Consider the following 27,503-nt stretch of genomic DNA (forward strand, 5'->3'; position numbering starts at 1 on the left):
ACCATCAAATAACAAAGATTAGTTGAGCAATGTGGCTATTAAAGTAATTAATACCATCCTCCAGAGTAAATCACACAGATTTGTTGAGGAAACAAACAGGGCATTGGCACACACAGATCCCAGAGTGCTGACTGTGAAATCAGCCTTAGCCAGAATGGAATCATTAAACCTTTTCCACCAAAAGTAGTATGACTGTACCTCCACCAACATTAACCATATTACCTACCGAAGTAATAGCCAGCTGTTCCTGAATTCCGGTGAACAAACACTCTCCGGTACAGAAATGAATTGATTTATCATTTACAAAACTATTCACAACACTGCATTCCGAAAATACAAAAAAACAGAGTGGAAAATGCTGACTGGATTTAGGCCAACATAATTGTAATGGAACCCTCTAGATCAACTACTATTGGATGAAATTCCATCAGAGCAACCAATTGTCCTCTAGCGCAAGTAAATGTTGGTGCTCGTAGGAGGTGATCTAAAAGTCAACTGAGCCATTGGCAAAGAAAACAGCTTCAGTGAAAACAAAGGAAGCAATTGCATATCATTATAAATAGATGGAGAGAAGGGTGGAACATTTCCTCAAGCTGTACTCTAGAGAAAATGGTATGACCAGTTGTGGTCTTATCACACTAGAGAATCTTTCCATCCTAGAAGAGGGATGGCAAATCCAAAAAGAAAAAGCAGAGAAAAGTGACCTAAAAGGGACCCATGTTATATTTTCCTTTCAGTCTGTTTTCATGGTTCTTGCTATTTTACCCTTGCATATCAGTTTCCCTTCCATTACCAATTTCCTTATTACCCCTTGCTGAATTCTAAAATGATCCCTATCCTCACGTTTCCTGTTTTTCTGGCAACTTGATAAGTCCTCATCAAGCTATCTTTAGCTTCTCATGTAATCTATGTCACACTACGTATCCAGTTTTGTTTAGTGCCTTAAAAAAAAGTATGTTTATGAATAAACACTTCTCAGGCTTCCAGACAGATACAGGTAACCAATGTTTCGAAAACTAACTCTACCATATTCATCAGGGATGATGCCTTGGCATGTCTAGTCCAGTGGTATTTATACCCCTGTCCTGTATTTATACCATCCTGATTGGTTAGTCCTCAACCAATTAGGATTCCGCTATCCCACGTTGTTTACAATCAAATTCCAGTTCGTACTTAGAGCAAGACCTTTGTCTTGTTAAAATTATTTTCCTTTAGTTTTATTTCAATGGCTTCCTTCAGGCAGTCCCAAAAGCCACTGGCTTGGCACAGTAGTTTTGTGCCATCGAAGTCAATCATATGGCCATTGCGAATGCAATGTTTTGCTGCTGCCGATTTCTCCAGGTAACCCAAATGGATACACATCCTGTGCTCATTGATGCGGGTTTCCACCATGCATCCCGTCTGGCTGATGTACGCTGCTCTGCATTCGTAAGGAATCCTGTAAATGCCAGATCATCTTTAACCTGCATAATCCGTGACCAGAGCTTCTTCATGGGTTTGGGGATGGTATTAATGCAATATTTCTTCAGGATCATGGCGCTCCTTCCAGAAACCGTGGAAATATAGGGAAGACTAGTGGTAGCAATGGGTTCCCCCTCATTGTTAGGTTTCCTGTTTTCTCCTTTTAAGGGCCTGATTGATTTACCTCACCTTGTAGCCAGTCTGTAGGAACATTGTGCGTAATTGTCCTATTTCCTCGTAAAGACTCTCCGGGTCTGAAATGGAGTCTAGGCACTCCAACAGTTCCACAACCATCTGAACAGCTTACATCCAAACATTCAGTTTACGATGGAGATGGTTGCCTCCCGTTCCTGGACATTCTAATACGATGGAAACGAGATGGTAGCCTCTGACATGGTGTCTATCATAAACCCACTTACGCGGACTTATATCACACAGTTACGAATGTGCCACAACTCTGAGGGGCCGAAGAGTACAAAGTAGCCCCCTCCTTTTTGAGAATTGCAAGATCGCTATTAATTCGGGTCTGGGACCCAGGAAATGAGAGCGAGACATCCAGAATACACAGGGTTTGGAATGTGCCCTGGCCCCAGCAAGACGGAACCATTGATAACGGCTATTGTCTCTTGGAGACGGAATTGTGTATTGAGTACTGTACTATTCAGTGAAGCCCTCAGGGAATGACCAGAGTGATCTGGTTGAGGGATTGCATCGTCCCAAACTGATTGACATCTGAGACCCCGTGAGTAAGGATAAAAGAGGGTCTGGGGAGCAACCCCTTTAGGCGCACCAGGAGAAACGCTAGAAATCCCGTGACAGCATTTAATAGCGACAGCCGGTGGGGGGCTCGCATGCGTCCTTTCCCTTTGCCTGGGATTGGCGGCCTCACCACGGAAGAACGGCTTTAGCTAAAGGAAAGGCCACAAGTGAACGGCCACCTCAACGGGACTTCCGAAGGATCGAAATCATAAAAAGGAAAGCCAGCAAGTTTCTAAAAATCTCTCTCTCTCCAACCAAAGGCTGCAGCCCGCATGAACTGAGTGACTTTTATATTTCCATCGGACAATACATTTATCCCCTAGACAACGATAGAGCTATTTCTTATTGATTATTATTATTATACCTGCACTTTTAGATTTAGTATTGACGACGTATATTATCTGTATGTTTGCTTTGACATTATTTTTGTGCATTTATACTAATAAATACTGTTAAAAATAGTACCATCAGACTTCAATGGACCTCTCTATCTTTGCTGGTAAGTGACCCAGTTACTGGGTTCGTAACAACACCAATAACAACCACCATCACGTCTCCCAACATAGAGCGGTTCTTTCTACTTTGATTAACTGAGTGAAACCTACAGGAAAATTATGCATGATATTCCTACTGTTACGAACCCTGTAACTGGGTCCCCGCTAACATTAAACCTTTCCTCTCAGTCCACCCTTTGGACCCTTCTCTCTTGCCGTAACTTCTCCATGTCCAGCTCATGCTGCCTCTGTTTCTCCTTCTCCCTTTCAGCTCTTTCATGCTCCCTCTGCTTTTCAGCTCTTGCCTTCTCCCTTTTCGCCTCTAACTCCTTTAGCTGGAGCTCATGCTCCCTTTTCTTCTGTTCCAACCTTAATTTTTCCAACTCTAACTGAACCATCCCAATAGCTGGTACCTTTTCCGGGGTAGGTTCCACTACCTCAGCCGAAAACACCTCCTTATTAACATAATACTGAGCTATGGCCCTCTGTATCTCCCACTTTTTCATTGACGACTTCACCTCTGTGAGTTTTAATCTTTTCAGAATATTTACCAAGTCCGACTTTGTGGCAGCCTCTAGCGCCTCTGGAGTTGGGTTTTTTTGTAAATTCATCTACGTCCATCTTTGCTAGTTTCCCGTCTGGTTACCCGCGCAACCAGATCCAAGTCTGGACTTAAAAGCCCGATTCACTGGCCCTCCAATTTGGTATCAAATCTCGAGACGAGGCCCCAATTTGTTATAAACCCCGTGACTGGGTGTCTTACCAGCAAATATAGGAGTATCTATTGAAGTCTGATGATACTATTTTTAACAGTATTTATTAGTAAAAATACACAAAAATATATCAATGCAAATATACAGATAATATACGTCATCAATACTAAACCTAAAAGTGCAGGTGTAATAATAATCAATAAGAAATAAGCTCTATCATTGTCTAGGGGATAATGAATTGTCCGATGGAAATATAAAGTTCAGTTCAGTTCATACAGGCTGCAGTAGTTGTTGTTCGCGGTGTTGCAATTGTTGGAGAGAGAGAAAGAGAGAGAGAATAACAGCCATTAACTTGCCGACTTTCCTTTTACGATCTTGATCCATCGACCGTTCCATGAAGGACTCGTCACCCAGGCAAGGGTGGACACACACAGAAGCCCCCACCGGTCTCGTAGCATCTCTCCTGGTGCGTCTGAGGGGGGGGCATTGGCGATTCTGTACCCTTCTGCCCATCAGAGTTGCTCCTCATTCGTAACACTACAGAATGGATACAAGGTGAAGGAAATCAATCGGGCCCTTAAAAGGGCCAATGGGAAAACCAGGAAACATAACTACAAGGTGGAACCCGTAATTACTGCCAATCTTCCCTATATTTCCATGGTTTCTGGAAGGATTGCCAGGATCCTGAAAAAATACCAGACTAATACTATCCACAAACCTGTAAGGAAGCTCAAATCACGGCTCATGCGGGCCAAAGATGACTTGGGACTCAGGTCGGCTGATTTTTACAGGATTCCCTGTGAACACAGAGCAGCATAAATCGGCCAGACGGGACACACAGTGGAAACCCGCATCAAGGAGCACAGGAGGTGTATCTGTCTGGGTCACTCAGAGAAATTGGCAGTAGTAGAACATTGCATTCGCAATGGCCATAAGATTGACTTTGATGGCTCAAAACTATTGTGCTGCACCAATGGATTTTGGGACCACCTGGTGAAGGAAGCCATTGAAAGAAAACTATAGGAAAACAATTTTAACAAAGATGAAGAACTGGAATTTGATTGTAAACAAGGTGGGACAATGGAAACCTGATTGGATGAGAATTAACCAATCAAGAGGGATTGACTACAGGGGTATAAATACCATTGGACTAGATATGCCCAAGCATCATCCCTGATGAAGACAGCAGAGTTTGTTATCGAAACATTGGTTAAAATTGATAACTGTACCTGGCCGGAAGCCCAAGAAGATTTTATTCGTTATATATGCCCGGAAAGCACTAGATCCTTTTTCAGAAAATATGTTTGTTGCACTATCTGCAGTGGAAAATGCAAACAGTTTCAAACTACTGAGAGTGCAATCTTCATCAACTTTCATGGTACCAGAACACATTCTACACATACTAGAAAGCACACCAATTCCTTTACTTCCTGAAGAGAATGAAGAGAGCTGGACTAAGCACATCTGTACTAATATCTTTCCACAGTTGCACTGCAGAGAGCATCCTAACATGCTGCATCATTGCATGGTACGGAAACTGCACTGTGACGGACATGAAGATTCTACAATGAGGAGTCAAAACTGCCCAAGGCATCATCGGCTTCAGCCAACTTGCCGTCAAAGATGTATACAGAAGAGTGCTGGAAAAGGGCCAGTAACAACACGAGGACTCTTGGACTACTTGTCCCACACCCGTCAGAGAGGAGGCTATGTAGCATCCACGCAAGGACCTCTAGACCAAAAACAGTTACTTTCCCCAAGCAGTAAGGTTGATCAAACTCTCTATAACCACCCACACCACTTTATCATTAATTAGAGCCTTCTGCCACCACAGTGCAGTTTATATACCATGCAGTGAGGCAGCATGTAAGAGTCATCTTGTATACAGACACTCCTGTGCCTAGCATCAGTTTATGGACATAGATCACAATCAATCTATGTATTGAATTGAATTGACTTTATTTCTTACATCCTTCACATACATGAGGAATAAAAATCTTTACGTTACGTCTCCATCTCAATGTCCAATGTGCAATCATAGTAATTTATAATAATTTATCATAAGTAGAACAGTCATTGTAACATAGAATATACTCAAATCAGCATGAGTTATTTAGTCTGATGGCCGAGTGGAAGAAGCTGTCCCAGACCCTGTTGGTCCTGGCTTTTATGCTGCGGTACTGTTTCCTGGATGGTAGCAGTTGGAATAGAAAATGGTTGGGGTGACTCGGGTCTCCAATGATCCTCCGGGCCCTTTTCTCACACCTGTCTTTGTAAATGTCCTGAATCATGGGATGCACTGGCTATCCGCACCACTCTCTGCAGAATCCTGTGATTAAGGGAGGTACAGTTCCCATTCCAGACAGTGATGTAGCTAGTCAGGATGCTCTCAATTGTGCCCCTGTAGAAAGGATATGGAGGCCCATACCAAACTTCCTCAACCATTTGAAGTAAAAGAGGCACTGTTATGTATAGACCTCGTGAGGTCCTCGGTGATGTGGATGCTGAGGAATTTAAAACTGTTCACCCTCTCAACCCCAGATCCATTGATGTCAATAGAGGTTAGCCTGTCTCCATTCCTCCTGTAATCCACAACCAGCTCCTTTGATTTTGCGACATTGAGGGAGAGGTTGTTTTCTTGACACCAATGTATCAGAAAGATCACTTCTTCCCTGTAGGCTACCTTGTTATTGTTTGAGATTAGGCTAATCAATGTAGTGTCATTGGCAAATTTAATTAGCAGATTAGAACTGTGGGCGGTGACACAGTCATGGGTGTGTGTGTGTGTGTGTGTGTGTGTGTGCGTAGTTTATTTTTAAATTGTTATGCTCTTTATCTTATTGTGATTTTTGTGCTGCATCATCAGAATGGGAGTAACAATTTTCCATTCTTCTTTACAATTATGTACTAGAAATTACATCAAACAATGTTGATTCTAGAATAATATACTGTATTGTTTAAAAGCTAGTCAGCTATATGTCTCTTGCCATATCTTCAATGCAGTTTCCCAGCCAACCTATCTCTCATTCCTTCAGTTACATTGAAAAATTCAGATTAGACTACTTTAATTTCAAATTCGATCACATCAAGATCACCCTTTCCTAATGGCCATTTTGCTATATTAATAATTCACCTTTTATCATTGTATCGTATGTTCTAAAGCAGCCTATTCTCAAATTGGTTCTTAAATATTCTGAACTAGAAATCCATCCTCTAGGTGATTAGCACCAGATGGATTTGTCTAAACAATATTTAAAATCCACTATAATTACACCAGTAGCCATGGTACGTTCATCTCTAGTTTCTTAGTTTATATTATGTTCTACATCACAAGTACTGTTCAGAGACCTGCAAACAACTAAAGTTTACTGCCCTCTGCTGCACAAAAATCTTTTCCAACCACTAATGTCATCCTTTATTGACAATATGACCCACCTCCTTGTCTTTTCACCTGACCTTCCGAAATGTAGAATATCCTATTATTTATAGTTCCCAACTTCGGTCATCCTGCATCCACATCTCTAAAGAATCAATTAGGTCATATTTATTTCTGATAGCAATGACATGAATTTCAAAGTTCAAAGTAAATCGAGCATTCACAGTAAATACAGAGAAACAGTACAGAGTCAATGAAAAACTGCACACAACAAGACAGAAAAACGACCAATGTGCACAAGGAAACAAGGTATGCAAAATATAAAAAGGAAAAAGAACAACAAAATAATAATAATAAACAATAAATATTGAAAACATGAGATGACATGTCGTTGAAAGGGAGTCCATGGATTGTGGAAACAGCTCAGTGTTGGGGTGGGTGAAGTTGAGTGATATAATCCCCTCTGGTTCAAGAGCCTCATGTTTGAGGAGTAATAACTGTTCCTGAACCTGGTGGTGTGGGTTCTGAGGCTTCTGTACCTTCTTCCTGATGGCAGCAGTGAGAAGAGAGCATGGTATGAATGGTTGGGATCCTTGATGATGGATGCGGTTTTCCTGCAACAACGCTCCATGTAGATACACTCATTGTTGGGAAGAGCTTTACCCCTGATGGACTGGGCTGTATCCACTACTTTTTCCAGGCTTTTTCATTCAAGGGCATTGGTGCTTCCATACCAGGCCATGATGCAGCTGCTCAACATACTCTCCACCACACATCTAAAGAAGTTTGTCAAAGTTTCAGATGACGTGCCAAATGTTCACAAATTTCTAAGAAAGAAAAGGGGCTGTTGTGCTTTCTTCATAACTGCACTTAAGTGCTAGACCCAAACAGGTCCTTTGAAATGATAACACCAAGGAATTTAAAGTTGCTGATCCTCTCCAACACTGATTCCCTGATAAAGACTGGTTCATGGACATACAGTATCCTCTTGAAGTCAGTTCCCTGGCCTTACTGACATTGAGTGAGAAGTTGTTATTGCTGCACCATTCAGCCGGATTTTCAGTCTTATTCTTGTATGCTGATTCATCATCGACTTTCATTCGGCCAACAATTATGGTGTCATTAGCAAACTTAAATATGCCATTGGAGCTGTACCTAGCCTCACAGTCATAAGTATAAAGTGAGTAGAGCAGGGGCTAAGCACACAGCCTTGTGGTGCACTTGTTCTGATGGTGATTGTGAAGGAGATGTTGTTGCCAATACGAACTGACTGGAATTGAAGAAATCAAGGACCCAGTTGCACAAGGAGGAATTGAGGCTTGGAGCTTATTGATTACTTTTGATAGGATGATTGTTTTGAATGCTGACTTGTAGTCAATGAAGAGCAACCTGATCTTCACTGTTCAGATATTCTAGGGCTGAGTGAAGAGCCAGTGGAATGGTACCCGCTGTTTATCTGTTGTAAAAGTAGGCAAGTTGGAGTTGCTCCTCAGGCAGAAGTTGATGCATTTCACTACCAACCTCTCAAAGTACTTCATCACAGTGGATGTAAATGCTACTAGACTATAGCCAGTGAGGCAGGTCACCACGTTGTTCTTAGACTCCGGTACAACTGAAGCCTGCCTGAAGCAGGTGGATACTAAAGACTGCCGAAGTGAGAGGTTAAAGATTATCAGTATCAGAATCAGGTTTATTATCACCGGCATGTGACATGCACTTTGTTGACTTAGCAGCAGGAGTACAATGCAATACATAATCTAGCAGAGAGAGAAAAAGTAATAAATAAAATAAAACATAATAATAAATAAACAAGTAAATCAATTATGTATATTGATTAGATTTTTTTTAAATGTGCTAAAACGGAAATACTGTATATTTTTTTTTAAAAGTGAGGTAGCGTCCAAAGCTTAATGTCCATTTGGGAATCAGATGGCAGAGGGGAAGAAGCTGTTCCTGAATCGCTGAGTGTGTGCCTTTAGGCTTCCAGCCTAATTATCAGCAATTACTGAAGAACATGGTCTCACTCTTCCTGCATTGACTCTGGTTAACTCAAGCTAGTTGCAGATGTTGAATAATGAGCAAATTGACTATAGATCTGAACAGAAGATAGTGATGCTGTCTATGTGTATGAATACTTTGATCTGAGTGCTCCATTGCCTGGCATTATCCCAGTTTCATTCCTAATGGATTTAGCAAATGGATTGTGCAGTGCACAAACAAGACAAGGGAAAGTGGGTAATCTTTCCCTTAATTCAAACTGAATGGGAAAGCTATCTGTTTCAGAACTATGAATGCTTGCATAGAGCAACTGAATCCAATTCCTGATTTTTTGCCCAAAGCCCCTTTTGGGAAGCACCATTGATCATGGACATGTGCGCTATATACTTGGCCTTCGCTTGGTCCAAGCTGACCAGTCAGTATCCACTCCTCTGTCCTGCATTTAGCAATAGAGTGCACGCATAGCTCAAGAATGTCAAGGGTTTTCCTACTAAGTTTGGCTAAGTGGATTATCGGCCCCAGAGCAGCCATTAGGCAGATGACAATGACTTTGCACAAGAATTCGTAATCCACTTTCTACAGGGAGATGGGTCTCTAGTTCTTGATGTCCTCCTCTCCCACCTGCTGCTTAAGAGTAATAAAGCACTTCCTGATAGAGTCTGACCAGCCGCCAGCCAGAAGCATGGTGTTGTACACGTCCAACAGGTCCAAGTGCTCATGGGCTTCAACTCATAGTGATGGCAGGTCTTTGGTGGTGGTTGTGATCATGTGCTCCTTTGGTTTCCCTGTTCTTTAGATAATATTTGCATATTTGAATATTCTTGGCTGAGGTGACCATTTGCAACCTTAAAGAGGTACTCATTCCATAAAACGTACATTAGAGGGAAACCTATTCTTAATTAAACAAAAACAAATGTTCATTTTTTTAAAATTACAGGTCCAAATAACACAGCACCAGATGTGGCTAGCTCAACCTCTGTGTTCCATCAACCTGGAAACTTCAAGAAGCAGGTTAAACGTAACCCTCAGCCACATTTTAATTATACAGTGACAAATGGAAAGAATGACGTCAGATCTAAGAAAAACTGATGGAGTGAAAGATAAGATTTGAAAACTTAGATGAAGATTGCACTTTCATGGTGAAAGAATGGAAAGGAAATGAAACAAATCTTTGGTGGATAGATGAATGGATAAGATAGACAATACCAAAAAGGAAACAAAAACAGTGCAAAACATTGCTAATGTTGCAGAGACCTGAGTTTTTTTACCATTATCATATCATGTTAATCTAAATCAGTAAATAGAATTGTTTTTGTTATAAATGTATTTTGAGAAAAGTGATTGTTCTGTGTTTTGCTTTTATTCAAAATAAGTTAAGGATTCCAGGCTTTGCAATGTTTGTCGTTTACCTAGTTTAAAAGGAGGCATCGTGCCAAACGCTTACAGCTATTCGACTTAAACAGTTCTCTCTGGATGTTATTACTACTTTGTCCCCAGTTTTGGATTATGCTTTTATTCTAAGAAATCATGATGCAAACGCTTCTTTATTCTGTGGTAATATAGTTGTTTATAATCTGGTCAAGATATGCATAGACTTAAAACTTAAAGCACAGAGTGAACTAAATATTTCTTTTTTTTAAACATTGTCTTTGATTACTGTTCATGAATGTTTTCTTTTAAAACGAGAACCCAGTGGCATACCTAAATCTCACTACATTTTGGTAAAGGACTCAGACCAGATAACAAATAGGTTCAAGAATATTTACTGTATTTTGTATAAAAATCATAAGCAAATTAATTGTTTTCCTCAGCAGCATGTACATGTCACTTGTGCATCGGACACATTAGGTGTTGACTGATGATAAATGAGTATTTATCCTTTAGGCACATTTTGGATCAGGTATGTAGCAATTCATTTCAAATCATTATGTGATTCTGAAGATATTAGCATACCTGTTAAGCAGTTTAATTATTTACTTCCTGCAGTTATCATAAATCTTTAATTAGCTGGGACAATGTGATCACCTTGGTCACTAAATCATGAAACTTATTGGCAATTTTGCTCAGTTTTAGTCAGTTGCAAAAGTCTAGATAAGTGCAGAAAGTCAGCCTGTGCCATTTTTGGTTTCTGTTTGATCACCACATTGGATAGCAATTCACTCGTCTAATTCAGGTAAAGAAGTACGAACAACGGGCTCCATTTCACAATCTATGGAATTCATAATTAAGGGTAAAGAAATAATAATTGGTTGCTGCATGTCTTTATTAGTGTATAGAACTACAAAATTCTATTGTCAACGACACCCAAGGTGTTATTTGCAACTAGTATGTTTAATGAGTTCAAGAGCCTTTCTACCATTGACTCTACTATTGCAGAGAGAATAGCAAGCCCAACACTCTGGGAGAGCACAAGACATTGGGGGAGAAATTGGGAAACCATAAGAATCACGTTCTCAGTAAGAGGAGTGTTATAATTTGTCACAGAGGTATGTGTTTAGATCAAGACGTGATAATGGTGGATTCTTCACTGTGAATGGCAGACACTCCATTTGCAGCTACATGAGGGCCCACACCAATGTGAGTGATTTTTTTTGCAGGTGGCATCACAAGGTGCATGTAAGAAGCAAAAACAGCCTGAATAAAAACAATGTACATTGTAGATTAGACACTATTGCTCATATTTAGTAACTCCTTGCATCGTACACAAAGAGGTCCTTGAAGTATTTTCATAAACATCCTTACAGACATGGTAAGCACCCAATCATGTTCAGTGAAAGTCTTTTATTAAAATTCTATCATATGGTGTATGTAAAATTGCACCCTGCTGTAGAATTCACGAAAGGAGCTGGACTGTTGATTTTTCTGAGCTCCTGGATACCTGCGCTTAAGTTTTCTTATTTTCCATGAAGCAATTCAAACAAAGCAGTTGAAATTTGACTAAATATTAAATAAAAACATAAGGGAGAGTCGCACAACTACTCCATCTTGAAAATGTAATTTTTTAAAATGTATCTCCCATAAATTCTAATGTATAGGTTTCTATCTTTCAGATTTAAAATAAACTAGGCCCAGATAGAGATATTATACTTGAACGTAAAGAGTTAATTGTGCCATTTATGTAAATTTCTACTGAGATTACTATTCATGTTTGCAGTAAGAAGAGTAATTTGCCTTAGTAAAGTAAATTAAGTGATTTGAAAGGACTTTAACCAGCAAAAGCACACTGAGACAGCTGAGACCTTGTAGCAATTTTGAACCTTGTCCTAACTGGTCATTTTGCAGGGTATCACTAGCTAATTGATAGAAGGATTCATTTCACAGAAAATGTCAACTGAACAACAAGTATATTGTCTTTTATGTCAAAATAGCATGGTTGGATGTAGAATTTTGTTGCCTGCTGTTGACGTCGTCTGAATCTCAAACAGTGAGATCCACATTGTTCTGTAATATCCAGATCAGAGGAGCAGCTGGAATGAATACAACAGTTTTTTAAAAGAATAATTACATTGTCCTTTTTGAGGCCTGTGGTCAGTTGGTCTGACCATTGTGTCAAGAACACAAAAATAAGAAACATTTTGAAAGGTAATAAATTTTTGACTTCCTAAAGGCATTCTGCAGTCAAAAGAGACAATCTATGTCATTACAATGTCAATAATACATTCTCCATCAAAATATTCCTATTGCTCCTTAGTATTATAAATAGTATGACAGGTTAGGCATTCTGTAGCATTTCCTCTTCCAGAGCACTGATTATTTCTATTTTGCCCAAGCCAAATGATACATGATACCTTTTCATGTATCATGTGTATCCAATAACGGATACTTCTTGTGAATGATGGAGCAGTTTATTATTTGATATGTTTTAAATTGGATCATTGACAAATTCTTGAATAACCTGGACGTATGTACTTGATATGCTTTCACATGTTCCCCATTGAGCAATGGGAGCCAAAATTCTACAAGATAATCTATCAGAAAAATTATTATGCTGAACATATCTTGTCACTGAAAAAGATCTCACAAAAACGATAATACATTTCTGGTGCTTTGCCAATTTCCATTTACTAGTCCATTAGGAAACATTTCAGTATAATACACAAGGTTACCCAAGGCTGTTGTTTGAAACAATCCAGTCAAAAGGTTTTTGTTTTATATGGTTACAATGCTAACGGAAGCAAATTCTTTGTCAGAAAGGTTCTTGGAATGAAAGCCACTGTGGTCTCATGTATTAACATTTTTGATTTGGATGTAGGATTATCGTGAATATTTTAACTGTTTTACCAAATTTGTCACTATGGTGGTTTTACCCACCTGACTTTGATGACTATGCCCTTGTGTGCCTACTGTAATAATGTTTTAGTAGCACATGATAATCTTTGTAGAAAATGCCATGCAATACAGGTACTTTACAGATATTTATTTAACAAGCATCTACCTATATTTACTATTCAAGAAAATAAAGCACTCAAAATAATCAAAAGATGCTTGCATGTGCTGCTTCTTCTAGATGTTTGCATTTGCTGTTATTTATTACCTAGTTATATATACAACAAACTTATTAACTTCCTCTTAATTAACTTCAGCAGCTTGAAAAATTCATAGATATAAATATTTACGGAGATTTAACATGACAATACAGAGAAAGCTTTTTACTGCACTTCAAATTGATGTTGGTTACTTTTTCCCACCCAGGGTAAATAAACAATCAATTTAAAAGTTCAGTATTGAAGGATTTATGGAGAAAGCTATTAAACTACATAATTCACAATGAGAAAAAACAAGTCTGATGAAAACTATTTATTTCACTGTGTACAGCTTTCTTTAATTAACGTGGTCATATTAAAGTCAAAATCAAGTTTATTTTCATACACACAAGTACACGTTTGCAGGGGTGCAATGAAAAACTTACTATCACCAGCATTACAGATACATAGCATCAGGTGTACCATATTCACAAGAAAAATAAATGTAAATTATACACTTGTGTAAAATTACTAAAAGCATCTTTTAATCCCATTTTGCTGGAAGGGATGATAATTGTTTCAGTTCAGCAACCCTGAAGTCATAGAGCACCACAGCACAGAAACAGGCCCTTTGGTCCATCTAGTTCATGCCGAACTATTAATCTGACTCATCCCATTGATCTGCACCCAGACCATAGACCTCCATATGCCCACCCCCATCCATGTATCTATGCAAATTTCTCTTAAATGTTGAAATTGAATACACAAGCACCGCTTCCGCTGGCAGTTTTTTCCACTCTCACTGCCAACTGACTGAAGAAGATCCCTTTCCTATTCCACTTAAACATTTCACCTTCACCAAGTCATTGAAAGTCTGCCACAACATACATCCCTGCAAATTAAACATTGAAACATACAGAAACATAGAAAACCTACAGCACACTACAGGCCCTTTGGCCCACAATGCTGTGCCAAATATGTACTTACCTTAGAAGTTACCTAGGGTTACCCATAGCCCTCTATTTTTCTAAGCTTCATGTATCTATCCAGGAGTCTCTTAAAAGACCTTATCGTATCTGACTCCACCACTCTGCCACCCGTTCCATGCACTCACCAATCTCTACATAAAATCTTGCCCCTGACATCTCCTCTGTACCTACTTCCAAGCACCTTAAAACTGTGCCCTCTTGTGCTAACCATTTCAGCCCTGGGGAAAAGCCTCTGACTATCTACATGATCAATGCCTCTCAGGTCACCTCTCATCCTCTGCCGCTCCAAGGAGAAAAGGCTGAGTTCACTCAACCTATTCTCATAAGGCATGCTTATTAGATAAATTAATTTATCTAAATTTATTAGATAAATTAGTCTAATAACCATTTAGAGAGTATAGAGGTGAAGTAATTCAGTCTTAATAAATTTACAGAAGTAATTATTCAAGATGCATGAAGGACATTTAATCCCCAGAAGGCAGTCTTTGATTTCTATTGTACTTTTAAATTTTTTTTCTAATCTTTAGAAGTGGCCCTTTTTGATCCTATCTAGCTTAAAAGCAACGTTTAATATCATCTTGAGGAAGCCTCAGTTTTGCTCGTTTCTGTCTTCCCCTGCACATTTAAATGTCATTAATGTTAATGTTTCAAACATTTTGATTAATATTTCTGTCAAATCACTTAGGAGAAAACCAATGATCGTGTCTCTCATTTCCTGATCACAATGGATTTTATATTTCTTGTTAATTTCCCAGGAGGTTATATATTCTTGCACTTGCAATCAAGTAACATGTATACTCTTTCTCAATTAAGGGAAAAGGCTATTTGAAGATCAAGACATCAGATCAGCCACAAAACTCGGGTCTTTCAAGCAGTAGTGATCCCTTCCCCTCCTCCCCTGAGATCATTATTATCTATAGTAGACATTACATGCTCTGGAAAGGTGCCAGTAATGCCATCTCTGCAAATTAATCCAAATTCACTGGAAGGAGAAACAAATTAGATAAGAGTTAGATAGGAGTTAGATAGAGCTCTTAAAGATAGCAGAGTCAAGGGATATGGGGAGAAGGCAGGAACAGGGTACATCACATTGAATGGCAGCGCTGGCTCAAAGGGCCGAATGGCCTACTCCTGCACCTATTGTCTATTGTCAAATTCATTTCAGTTATCTCCCTCGTCCCCAGCATTGAAGCCCTGGTTCCATTCAGTCATCCATGTTGGGCAGGCCACATTATTCACATGTCTGATGCCAGACTCCCAAAACAAGCTCTCTATTTAAAACTGTTGTAGAAAGAGATTATCAGGCAGACAGAGGTAAATATTGAAAGATGTGCTCAATACTGATTTTCTTAAACACAGCACCCCTACTTACTTCTGGCTACCATAGTTGAAGGGAGAAGGAGAAACAACACAGCAACTCATCAGTCCTGTAGATTTAAAAGTATTGACTATTGACTCAAATAGTCAATAGTTTGACTATTTTAAAGTATATATATTCTTGGTATACTTTGGGTAAAAATTTACCTGACTGTAAGAGAAATGTGGTTTCTATCAGAACAATCTTCTGAATATAGGAGCTAAATCAAAGATCCAAGTAACCAAGTGGTTTTTCCCTTTATTAGAGGGGAAAAAAAAAACTCGTCGCCAAGTTTCATTCATCCCAACATCACCGTGCTACTGCCTGGACCAGATGACAGTCTCCAGGTGATCAGCTGGAACATCGAAGGTGTCGCATTTCCGCTTGCCTGCTGGAGCCGCTAGGTGGCGGTGTTGGCGACGGGGAGCGGCGGCGGCGCTTGACGCATTAGCGTCGCAGCTGCGAGTGAGGGGGGCGGGATATGAGGAAGCGCTGGCGGCCGAGGGACCCTGTGGAGGCGCGTATTCGCCGCTATAGCTGTGGTTAGACGGAGGAGGCAAGTTCGCCGGGCCTCGTGAAACAGGGGCGGCTTCTTGCCTTCGCCCACCCCGCTGGGGCCGGCAACGCGAGTGACCCTCACCGTCCCAATTCCCCTCGGCCCGTCCGACCTCACACGGAGAAGCTGTAAACACCTCTTCGCGGATGAAACGTAGTGGATCCGAGCACGATGCGGCATTTAGATCAGATTAATTTCCTTCGATCTGGTTTGATTTAGCTGGGTTGTCAATGCCATCAAAGACTATCGTTAGTAATTTGCGGAAAGATGTTGATGTGACTGAAGATCTTGTGTCAGCTTTTTAAACACGGCGTTGTTTACTTTCCCCCACCCCCTTTAAAATTATTGTATTGGCCCCTCGTAATTCCAGGGGCTGTTTTCTCGGAAATAACCTTCCAAACAGTGCGGGAACGTTTTACTTCATTTTTTTTCCGGATAAATAACAATGGGAAAATTGCCGAGAAGAGATACAACAATATGGCAACAAACTAAAGCACTTATCTACAGAAACATCCTTATAAAGCGACGAAACAAAGATCAGACGTTGCAGGTAAAATATTTTTTTCATCCATGTATTGGCATTGGCGTCTCATGCTATCTGTTTGCCAGGTAGTTGCCTTAACGCTGACAGCCCACGTGAAATATAGGACTCCAGTGCTGCGAGTTATTGTTTCTGCAGAAATCAACTGCTATTATAATGTTAATGTGTTACTGTAACTTTAAACCCCTCTATCTGGTGCTCCAAATGTCCCAAAGCAATCTATCTGTGAATAGGCCCCACTTTATTTCTTCTCGTGAGCCCGACTTCCGCAAGACTAAAAGATGTGGAGTGACAGGCACTTGAACACGAAATGAATGATGTAGAAAAATATAGGCTGAGATTTAAAAAATACAAAATTAATAAAATCATAATTTGTGGGTGTAAACTTCTGAAATTACAATTTTGACTTCTCTTGTATCATGCTAATACTGTTCAAAACAAACTTGGTCCACACTGAAATAACTTCTGATCATGACTACAGGACTCACTGGAGAGACTGGAGATTTACAGTGGACTGTACGTGTGTTGCAAAGGTTAGGGAGGTTAAATGAAAAAGTATTGTCATGGTCAATATGATCTTACTTATAACCAAAGGTACTGATGGAAAATTTAGTGGCAATGGTCAAATTTAAGAACCTATTTTTCTGAACTGTGAAGTGATATAGATTTAAGTTAACTCCTGGAATGATTAGAGGGAACTTTGGTGTCATTATCAAAAATTGGAATTTGAAACTTGGTTCTCTTAAAGGGCACTGAGGACAGAAAGTCTTTGAAGAATACCATGATGATGACTTTGTATGTTTGAATCCACAAGTTTGTGGAAATTAAGAATTAGAATAGCTGTTCTTGTAGGTGGCTTAGAAACTGCAGGACAAGTGGCTGACACTACTAAGAAGTTTAAAAATTTCTATATTATTTGCTCCCAGCATCTCCTTGCTTTTTGTGAATTAACTGCTTCTGTGTCTTAACTGTTTCTGTGCCTTTACTACTACTCAGACAGACTGACATACTTTATTGATCCCGAGGGAAATTGGGTGACATACTTGCTCATTATACCCAGTCAATTTAGTTCCGTTATCTACCATAGGTTCTGGAGTATTTTTGTGTTCAATTTTGACGATCTGAAAGATATGTAATCTTTCTGTGGATTGCACTGCAAGCTCAGTGTTGGTTTGCTATGCTGTAGATTTTTTGCTCTCTGTGTAAATATGTCTTTTCTACTTGGGATTCATAGAATATTATATGATCTTGGTATCTCTAAAATGTCTTGGTGTGATTCTTGATGGACTTCAAACGGACTTTGGAATCAGGAGTGGGTATTGACATTTCTGGTCATCAGGAGATTTGAAGATCGCAAAAGAGCAGAGGAAGAAATGAGCCTTCTCTGCCCTTCATACAGGATGTGCATATATCTTAAATCTGTTGACTTCTTTGGAAAAGTTTGTTTTAAACAGTCAGCAATTTGCACCTTTCACTCATTACATTTAATGAACTCCTTCCTTTTCGGTTTATATGGAATCCTGTTACTTTGAAATCATCAGTTTGCATTTTTTCCAGGATTCTTAAACTAAACCATGACCTAACAATAATAATTAGTGATGCCATTTTGTAAGGAAGGAGTTTGACTAAAATAGTGAGGATGGTCAAAATGGTAGGTTCCAGGAAAGGAACATCATTAAAAGTTCAATAATATGAGAAAATCTGCAGAAGTTGGAAATCCAAAGCAACACACAAAATGCTGGAGGAACTCAGCAGGTCAGGCAGCATCAATGGAAAAGAGTAAACAGTCAACATTTCAGGCTGAGACCCTTCTTCCAAACTGAGAAGGAAGGGCGAAGATGCTAAAAAAAAAGTAGGGGGGGGGGGGGGAGAGGTTAGCTGGAAAGTGATAGGTGAAGCCAGGTGGGTGGGAAAGTTCAAGGACTGGAGAAGAAACAATCAGGAGAGAAGACTGGACTGTAAGAAAAAGGAGAGGAAGAGGGGACCCAGGGGGAAATAATAGGCAGGTGAGAAGTGGTGAAAGGTTGGAGTGGAGAATAGAGGAAGGAGGGTGGGGGGAAAATTTGTTCACTTGAAGGAGAAATCGATGTGTTTGCCAATAGGTTGGAGGGTATCCAGACAGAATATAAGGTGTTGCTCTTCCACCCTGTTGGTGACCTCAGCTTGGCATAATAGGAAGCTGTGGATCGACATGCCGGAATGGGAATTGAAATGTTTGGCTACCAGGAAGTCCCATTTGTGGCAGATGGTGTGAAGGTTCTCGACGAAGCAGTCCCCCACTTTTCAATGGGTCTCACCCATATAGAAGAGGCTGCATTGGGAGCACTGGATCCAGTTGACGATCCCGGCAGATTCGCATGTGAAGTGTAGCCTCACCTGGAAGGACTACATGAATGGGTGTGAGGAAGGAGGTATACAGGCAGGTGGAGCACTTAGGCTGCTTACAGGGATAAGTGCCTGGAGGGAGATTAGTGGGGAGGGTCAAATGGATAGAGGAATCGTAGAGGGAGCGATCCCTGCAGAAAGCAGAGGGAGAGTGGTAGGATCCCTTTGGAGGTGGCTAATTGCAGAGAATAATGTGTTGGATGCGGGGGCTAAGGGGGGATAAGGAAGGATAAGAGGTTCTCTATCGCTATTGCAATAGAGCACAGATGTACAGGAAATGGAGGAGATGTGGGTGAGGGCAGCATCAATAGTAGAGGAAGGGAAACCCCCCTCCTTTAAAGCAAGAGGACACCTCTGTTGTCCTGGAATGGAAAGTCGCATCCTGGGAACAGATGCAGTGGAGGCAAAGAAACTGAGAAAAGGAAATAGCATTTTTGCAGTAGACAGGGTGGGGAGAGGTGTAGTTGAGATAACTGTGGAATCAGTCAGTTTATAAAAGATGTTAATTGGCAGCTTGTCTCCAGAGATGGAGACAGAGAGATCAAGAAAGTGGAGGGAGGTGTCAGAGATGGGCCAAGTGAATTTAAAGGCAGGGTGGAAGTTAGAGGCAAAGTTGATAAATTTGACTGGCTCATCATGGGTTCACGGGCACAAACTATGCCTGCCTCTCATCGGCTATGCAGAGCAGTCTATGTTCGAAGCCTTCCCCAGTTATATTCTCCAATTCTTCCTCCACTGTATTTTCAACTGCATTGGTGCTGCTTCATGCACTCATGCTGAGCTCATCAATTTTATCAACTTTGCTTCTAGCTTTCACCCTGCCCTTAAATTAACTTGGTCCATCTCTGTCTCTCTGGGGTCCTGTCATTTGCTGTGAATATTCTGTCTGTCTTTAACTTTTCAAAAATGCATCACTTTGAAAATGTCAGAGTTCAATTCCACCTGTATTTCCATTGCCCCTTTTCCCAATTGACCTAAATCCTGTTGTAACCTTCAACAACTTTCTTCACTGGCCACCACCAATTTTGCTGTCATCTTTACTTTTCATGCTACATACATTCTCATGTAAATCACAGGCCTCCAATCTGAAGAGTGACTAACACCCTGTGACTTCTACCACAAAACCAGTTTTCTATCCAATTAACTGGCACACCCTGGATCCCATGTGATTGAACCTTCCAACCTACCACGTGGCATGATGTCAAAGGCCTTGCTAAAGTCCATATAGATAATATGTACTGCTCTGCCGTTATTCTCTTTATCATATCTTCAAACAAAAATAGCTTTGCACTTGCCAGGCGTCTCTTGACCCATAAACAGCTCTCCCAATAAACTTTTTCATTTTCTTGTCTAATATCATCAAAATTAGCCTTAGTCAAATTTACAGTTGAATTTGTGGGACAGTCGTACCCCTTTTCATAAATATTTAATAAATCTTCTATGTACCTTCTCTAAGCCTTTGACATTCTAAAATATAGTGCTTTTCAAATGTAGCATAAACTGTTTTTAAAAGTTTTGGTACAAGCCTAGTGTTATATGCCACTTTCCTACATTCATCAGCTTACACAAGTTGTTGATGAATCTACTAAGTGTAGGTATTGTATGTGTTTTATGCAGAAGAGTTTGTTTTTCAATTAACTTGACTATGTTTTTATTTGTACTTGTTGAATTATTACTCTTAACTGAAACTAAAACGATTTGGTGTAATACAAATATGTTCCATGTACTCTTTGAAATGTGTAAAATGTGATTGGAACATGTTGACATAATGTCACTATCAGTTTAAATATTGTTAAGTTTTGACAGGATTCAATTTTTAGTTTGACAGAAAATCATTTCTATACTTGCATTGATTTGGATTTTTAGTAATGCACATATCTTGAGAACATACATTTTGTGTACTGTTAAAACCATTAATCAACTTTCAAAATAATCGGATATGTAATTCTGTTTTTGTTTGGAAATTATGTTCATTATTAAAAAATCCAGGTATGACCTCCTTGAGCCAATTTATTACTGAATTTTAATTAACAGTAATTTTTTTTCACTAATCTGCACATGAGAAGTGGCACCCTACCAAGCTTAAAATTATTTATTTACATAGAAACATAGAAAACCTACAGCACAATACAGGCCCTTTGGCCCACAAAGTTGTGCCGAACATGTCCCTACCTCAGAAATTACTAGGCTTACCTATAGCCCTCTATTTTACTAAGCTCCATGTACCTATCTAAAAGCCTCTTAAAAGACCCTATTGTATCCGCCTCCACCACTGTTGCCGGCAGCTCATTCCACTCACTCACCATTCTCTGAGTAAAAAACTTACTCCTGACATCTCCTCTGTACCTACTCCCCAGCACCTTAAACCTGTGTCCTCTTGTGGCAACCATTTCAGCCCTGGGGAAAAAGCCTCTGACTATCCACATGATCAATGCCTCTCATTATCTTGTACACCTCTATCTAAGGCATACTCCCTAATCCAGGCAACATCCTTGTAAATCTCCTCTGCACCCTTTCTATAGCTTCCACATCCTTCCTGTAGTAAGGCGACCAGAACTGAGCACAGTACTCCGAGTGTAGTCTGACCAGAGTCCTATATAGCTGCAACATTACCTCTTGGTCTCCTAAATTCAATTCCACGATTGATGAAGTCCAATACACCATATGCCTTCTTAACCACAAGGTCAACCTGCGCAGATGCTTTGAGCGTCAGATGGACTTGGACCCCAAGATCCTTCTGATCCTCCACACTGCCAAGAGTCTTACCATTAATACTATATTCTGCCATCGTATTTGACATACCAAAATGATGTAATGCTTTATCTTTTGCATGGTGCCCTGCAGCACCATTTTTCTCTTTAAATCATTATTTTCTTCAGAACCCTCTTTCTGTTTCCAGATCTAGCTAATTTGTTTATCTTGTTAAATTTTATTTATTTCAATCGCAATCTTTAAACAATTTATTTTCATGAAAGTTTAAACATCAAGAGGGATAAGAATGGAATGTCACCTCCTGTGTCAAGCTGCACGCTATCTTGCCTTAGAAACGTACAGTGTATTGTTGTTCCTTTATTGTCCATAAGCTAAATCCTGGAACTCCTTACTCAATGATATTAGGACTTCTGTTACTGGAAGGACTGCAAGCATTCAGGATGGTAATATTAATTGCCATCGATCTGTACATCCCAAAAATGATTCTTAAAAGTAGACTTGCTTATGTTCATCAAATGATCCTTGTAAACAACTTGGTTCCCTCTAAAACTGTGCTGAAAAAATATGGTGCCTGTAGCAGACATCAGCATGGAGGTGATCATGGACTGGATGTTCGCCAAACTCTATGACAACATGGTGATAAGACTGACATTAGTGAAGAGTAAGATTGAATAACTTTGTGTCTATGGACCCTGACTCCTTTGGTTTGAAATGAAGACATGTCCGTCTGTTGTGGAGATAAAAGTCAATTTTAAATTTGATGGGCTGTCTCCTGTTGTCAGTATTAACAACTAACCATTATTTCATTTCTGGTACTCAAAAATAATTTAACAACAATTAGCTCTATGGTGCAATTCATTGGATTGAATCCAGTTTCACCATTATTTTATTAGATGCATTTATAAAATGTTGGAATGAATGCTAGTCGAACCCAAGCTAAGTTTCTGATCCCAGGTTTCTCCATTACCAAGCTATCTTTCTGGCATCCACAATCTGTATTGGTCCATTTGCTATTGCACCTTTTGCTTTTACTGTGAATTCCAGATCCTATGATTGCTAGAATCTGCTATTACAACATTGTCCTGGCCAGTTACCATAAGCTGCTATTGCAGAAAAATTTGAGATGGAGCCTTCAATAAACCCTTTTACATTTTTATAGTAATGTTTCTGGCAACTATTTTAACTGCTCTTTCCTTTTTATTGATTGTCTAATTAAGTATACTCAGTGGCCACTTAATTAGATACACCGGCTTGTGAATGCAACTATCTAATCTGCCGATCATCTGGCAGCAACGCAATACATAAAAGCATGCAGACATGGTCAAAATTTTGTTGTTGCTCAGACCAAACATCAGAATGGGGAAAAAAAGTGATCTAAATGATTTTGATCTGTGGAATGATTGTTGGTGCCAGACGGGTGGTTTGAGTATCTTGGAAACTGCTCATCTCCTGGGACTTTGATGCACAACAATCTCAAGTTTATTAAGAATGCTGTGAAAAACAAAAACATCCAGTGAGTGGCAGTTCTGTGGACAAAAATGCCCTGTTAATGAGAGAGGTCAGCGGGGAATGGTCAGACTGGTTCAAATTGGCAGGAAGGTCATAGTAACTGAAATAAACACGTGTTACAACATGTCCCTACCTCAGAAATTATTAGGCTTACCTATAGCCCTCTATTTTACTAAGCTCCATGTACCTATCTAAAAGCCTCTTAAAAGACCCTGTCGTATCCACCTCCACCAGTTGCTGGCAGCTCATTCCACGCACTCACCACTCTCTGAGTGAAAAACTTACCCCTGACATCTCCTCTGTACCTACTCCCCAGCACCTTAAACCTGTGTCCTCTTGTGGCAACCATTTCAGCCCTGGGAAAAAGCCTCTGACTATCCACACGATCAATGCCTCTCATTATCTTATACACCTTTATCTAAGGCATGCTCCCCAATCCAGGCAACATCTTTGTAAATCTCCTCTGCACCTTTTCTATGGCTTACACATCCTTCCTGTAGTGAGGTGACCAGAACTGAGCACAGTACTCCAAGTGTAGTCTGACCAGGGTCCTATATAGCTGCAACATTACCCCTCAGTCAGAGGGGAATAGTCAGACTGGTTCAAGTTGATAGGAAGGTCACAGTAACTGAAATAAACACATGTTACAACAGTGGTATGTAGAAAGCATCTCTAAATGCACAACAAGTTGAACCTGAAGTGTGGAATTAAGTCGTCAGACACCATATAATTTCAATCAACCATTTCTTCTTTATTGCGACTTCAACCAGCGAGAGATCCGAGATCTACAATAGGCAAGAATCACCCTCTTGCTGACCAGGCCTCATCTCCTAGGATCTCTACCTTACATACAGATACCAGCCCTTTTATACAGGTATCTTGCAGAACTTCTAACAGTTACAACAGCTTTTGAGTTACTTCCCCTTAAGCAATCAGCACAGCAAAGCATTCATATTTGCCCATATTTTAGCCTCACATGTGGATCTAGGTGCAAAGCCTGTTCCAACAGTTTTGATCACAGGTTAATTATAAAGCAAGAACAATCTTAAACAAAAAGGGAACAATATAGTCTGCCATACTTCACATACATGACTAAATAAATTTTGCCATTTCAGCAGAACAGCTAACAACCTTTTAGCCTTAAAAGAGAACAATAAAGCACCAAGAAATTCTTTAGACGTAGAAGGGAGTAAGACAATACCTCCATTACATTATCAGAAATGGATGGGTTACAGCTGCAGAAGACCATGAGCATGTGCCTAGTGGCCACTTTATTTGGTACAGCAGTTACCTAATAAAGTGGCCACTGGGTGTAAATAAGAACTTCATGCAGCTGGAATTTTAATGAACCTGGCTGGGGAGGATTTTCTACTGCCATCCCATAAGATTGTGATAGTGTTTCCTTTGGTGGGGGACTCTAAAATAAGAGGTGCGATTCTTTGGTTTTCTCCACCTCCAGTTTGTGTGTGCTCAAGGCTGAAATAGATTTTGAATAATGAGGGAGTCGGGAGAAGGGTTGGGGAAAGGAGTAGACCTGAAGTGAAAAATCATGTAAACTGTGACTTCATTGAACAGCAAAACATGCTTGAAGGGGCACTGTGCTTTATTCTGCTCCACTTATGAAAGCAGCAGGTCTTAAACTGATAGAAAGGTATTGCATCAATAAAGATTATGATCGTTTTTACTATAGAATAGCAGCAAGTAGGAGTAAGTTCCAGAACTAATTTCTTAAATGAAAGTGTCTTTGTCTCTCCCACTCTTCACCCAATCAGTATCAACTGTATTCTAATTTTCTTACTAGCAAGTTTTCCTTTGGTGCCCAAGTCTCTAACTTGTACTTGCAGTCACCCTTTTTCAAGTATCTTGCTGAACATGCCCTTGAGATTTGGGAGTTAAATTATGCTATGTGCATTTTAACCCTTGTCTTGCCAAGTTAAAGTTGTAATGAGTTAAAATGGACCATTTATCCTCTCTATTACGGTAATTTGTTGCTGCATTAGTAATGTTTGTGATAATTACAGCATACACAAAATGCTGGAGGAATGCAGCAAATCAGGCTGCATCTATGGAAAGGAATAAATGGTGGACAGCTCAGGCTGGTGAAATGTTGATTGTTTATTCTTCTCCTTGGATACTGCGTGTCTTGCTGATTTCCCCAGCACTTTGTGTGTGTACTCATGTCTGTGTTTGAGATAACTACTTTTTTTAAAGCTACTTTTATTTGCAAACTGAAGTAATTTTTAAAAACTCTCTTTTCAGGAGTTGCTGTTGCCACTCTTTTTAGTTTTTGCCTTGGTTTGTTTAAGTGTTCTTGTACCTCCGCAAATATATACTAAGACGCTCACAAGTGAACCAGAAGATTTGGATGATTTCATACCACAGAAATACAGACTTGGATATACCCCAGTGAACAATTACACCACTGAAATCATGGGGGAAGTAGGAAAGTTCCTCGGTAAGTATCAAATGTAATCAAACCTGAGGTACCTTCAGAGTGTTATGGAGACAAAATTGTATCAGATAGATTATAATCAAATAAATTGAGGATAATTGAGTGTTGTATGTAGAAAGCTTCTAATTGAGCTATTTTGTTTACAAACTGATATAATTGAAGCTTATTTTATCTAATGCTTTAGAGTAGCTGCGATCTTTTTGGAAATTTAATGTCAACAAAAAAAGTTTTATAAAAGTGTTAAAGGCTAAATATCACCACTGATTTTGATTGGTCTTGTACAAGCTCTTTACTTGCCTTTTAATGCTGTATTGATATTTAAATATATCTGCAATTATTAGTGTATGTGTGAATGAAAATGACATTCGATAATTAGAGTAATAGATTCATAGAGTAATGCAGCACATTTACAGGCCCTTTGGCCCAATAAGTTTATAGTGATCAGGGTGCCCACACAGCCAGTCTCAATTTCCTGCATTCAGCCCATATCCCTCTCAGCTCCATCCCTCCATGTACTTATCCAAGTGTTTCTTAAATGATTTATTTGTATATGCCTCAACTACTTTTTCTGGTAGCTCATTCTGTCCTCGTGAAAAAAATTGCCCTCTCGGATCCCTTTTACATCTTCCCCCTCTCAGTCTAAACCTATTCTCCCTAGTCTTGGGCTCCCCTACTCTGGAGAAAGCATTATTGATTCCTCATAGTTCTAAACATTTCTACAACATTGTCCCCTCATTCTCCTGTGTTTCAAGGAATAAAGGCTTAGCCCAGGCAATTTCTTCCTATAGCTCGGGTGTCTCTAGTCTCTGCAACATCCTCAAAATCATTCCTGCACTCCAGTTTAACCATGTCTTTCCTAAAACAGGGTGACCAAAACTGTATAGAGTACATGAAATGCAGCCTCATCAAAGACTTGTACAACTGAAACGTAATGTTTCTACTCCTATATTCATTGACCTGACTGATGAAGGGTAGTGTGCTAATCACCTTTTTTTTAATCACCCTGTCTATCTGTGACACCACTTTCAACAAACTATGCATTTGTACTCCTAACCCCTGTATTCCATTGTACTCTCTAATGCTCTATCAAGTCTTATGTTTGGTTCACTTACAAAAATGCTTCACCTTGCACTTACCTATATCAAAATCTATTTGTCAATATTCACTCTATTTCCCTGACTGATTAAGATCCCCCGATCTATGTCCTCTTTGCTATAAACACCACCTCCTAATTTCATGTCATCTGTAAACCTACTGATCAAGCCTTGTGCACTTGCATCCAAATCATTTATGTAAATAACCAATAACACACACCATTAGCTCTAGCCTCTATTCTGAGAAACAACCTTCAACTACCACCCTTTGCATCCTACTTCAAAGCCAATTTTGAATCCAACTAACTGGCTTTCCTTGGATTCCATGGGACTTAAATTTCCAGACTAGCCTACTATGTGGGACCTTCTTGAAAGACTTGCTAAAGTCCAAATAGAGAACATTAACTGCCTTACCCTTATCTACCTTTTTGGTTACTTCTTCAACCAGCTCTAAAAGGTTCGTTAACCATGACTGATCACAAAAGCTTCTAATCAAACTCTGTCCATCCAAATATTGGTAGATCCTGTTCATCAGAATTCCCTCCAGTAACTTCCCCACAACTGATGTCAGGCTGACAGGCCTGTCGTCCTTACTACCCTTCTTAAATAATGGAACAACATTAGCTACCATCCTGTCTTCAGGA

At 39.7% G+C, this 27,503-nt stretch overlaps 2 protein-coding genes across 2 annotated transcripts in view; both read left to right on the forward strand.

Moving 5' to 3' along the window:
- Positions 1-13,425, forward strand: part of kif19 (kinesin family member 19) — a 207,603-nt gene extending 194,178 nt beyond the window's left edge. The window contains exon 21 of the mRNA XM_059948568.1: positions 9,739-13,425. Coding sequence (XP_059804551.1) covers positions 9,739-9,890 — 152 coding nt within the window. The 3' untranslated portion in view covers positions 9,891-13,425. The remainder of the gene's footprint in view (positions 1-9,738) is intronic.
- A 2,626-nt stretch (positions 13,426-16,051) lies between these two features.
- The window catches only part of abca5 (ATP-binding cassette, sub-family A (ABC1), member 5), a 111,018-nt gene continuing 99,566 nt past the window's right edge, over positions 16,052-27,503 (forward strand). The window contains exons 1-2 of the mRNA XM_059948569.1: positions 16,052-16,716; positions 25,573-25,768. Of these exons, the coding sequence (XP_059804552.1) occupies positions 16,612-16,716; positions 25,573-25,768 (301 nt within the window). The 5' untranslated portion in view covers positions 16,052-16,611. The remainder of the gene's footprint in view (positions 16,717-25,572; positions 25,769-27,503) is intronic.

The sequence above is a fragment of the Hypanus sabinus genome, chromosome 23 (assembly GCF_030144855.1).
Source record: "Hypanus sabinus isolate sHypSab1 chromosome 23, sHypSab1.hap1, whole genome shotgun sequence".
Classification (NCBI taxonomy): domain Eukaryota; kingdom Metazoa; phylum Chordata; class Chondrichthyes; order Myliobatiformes; family Dasyatidae; genus Hypanus; species Hypanus sabinus.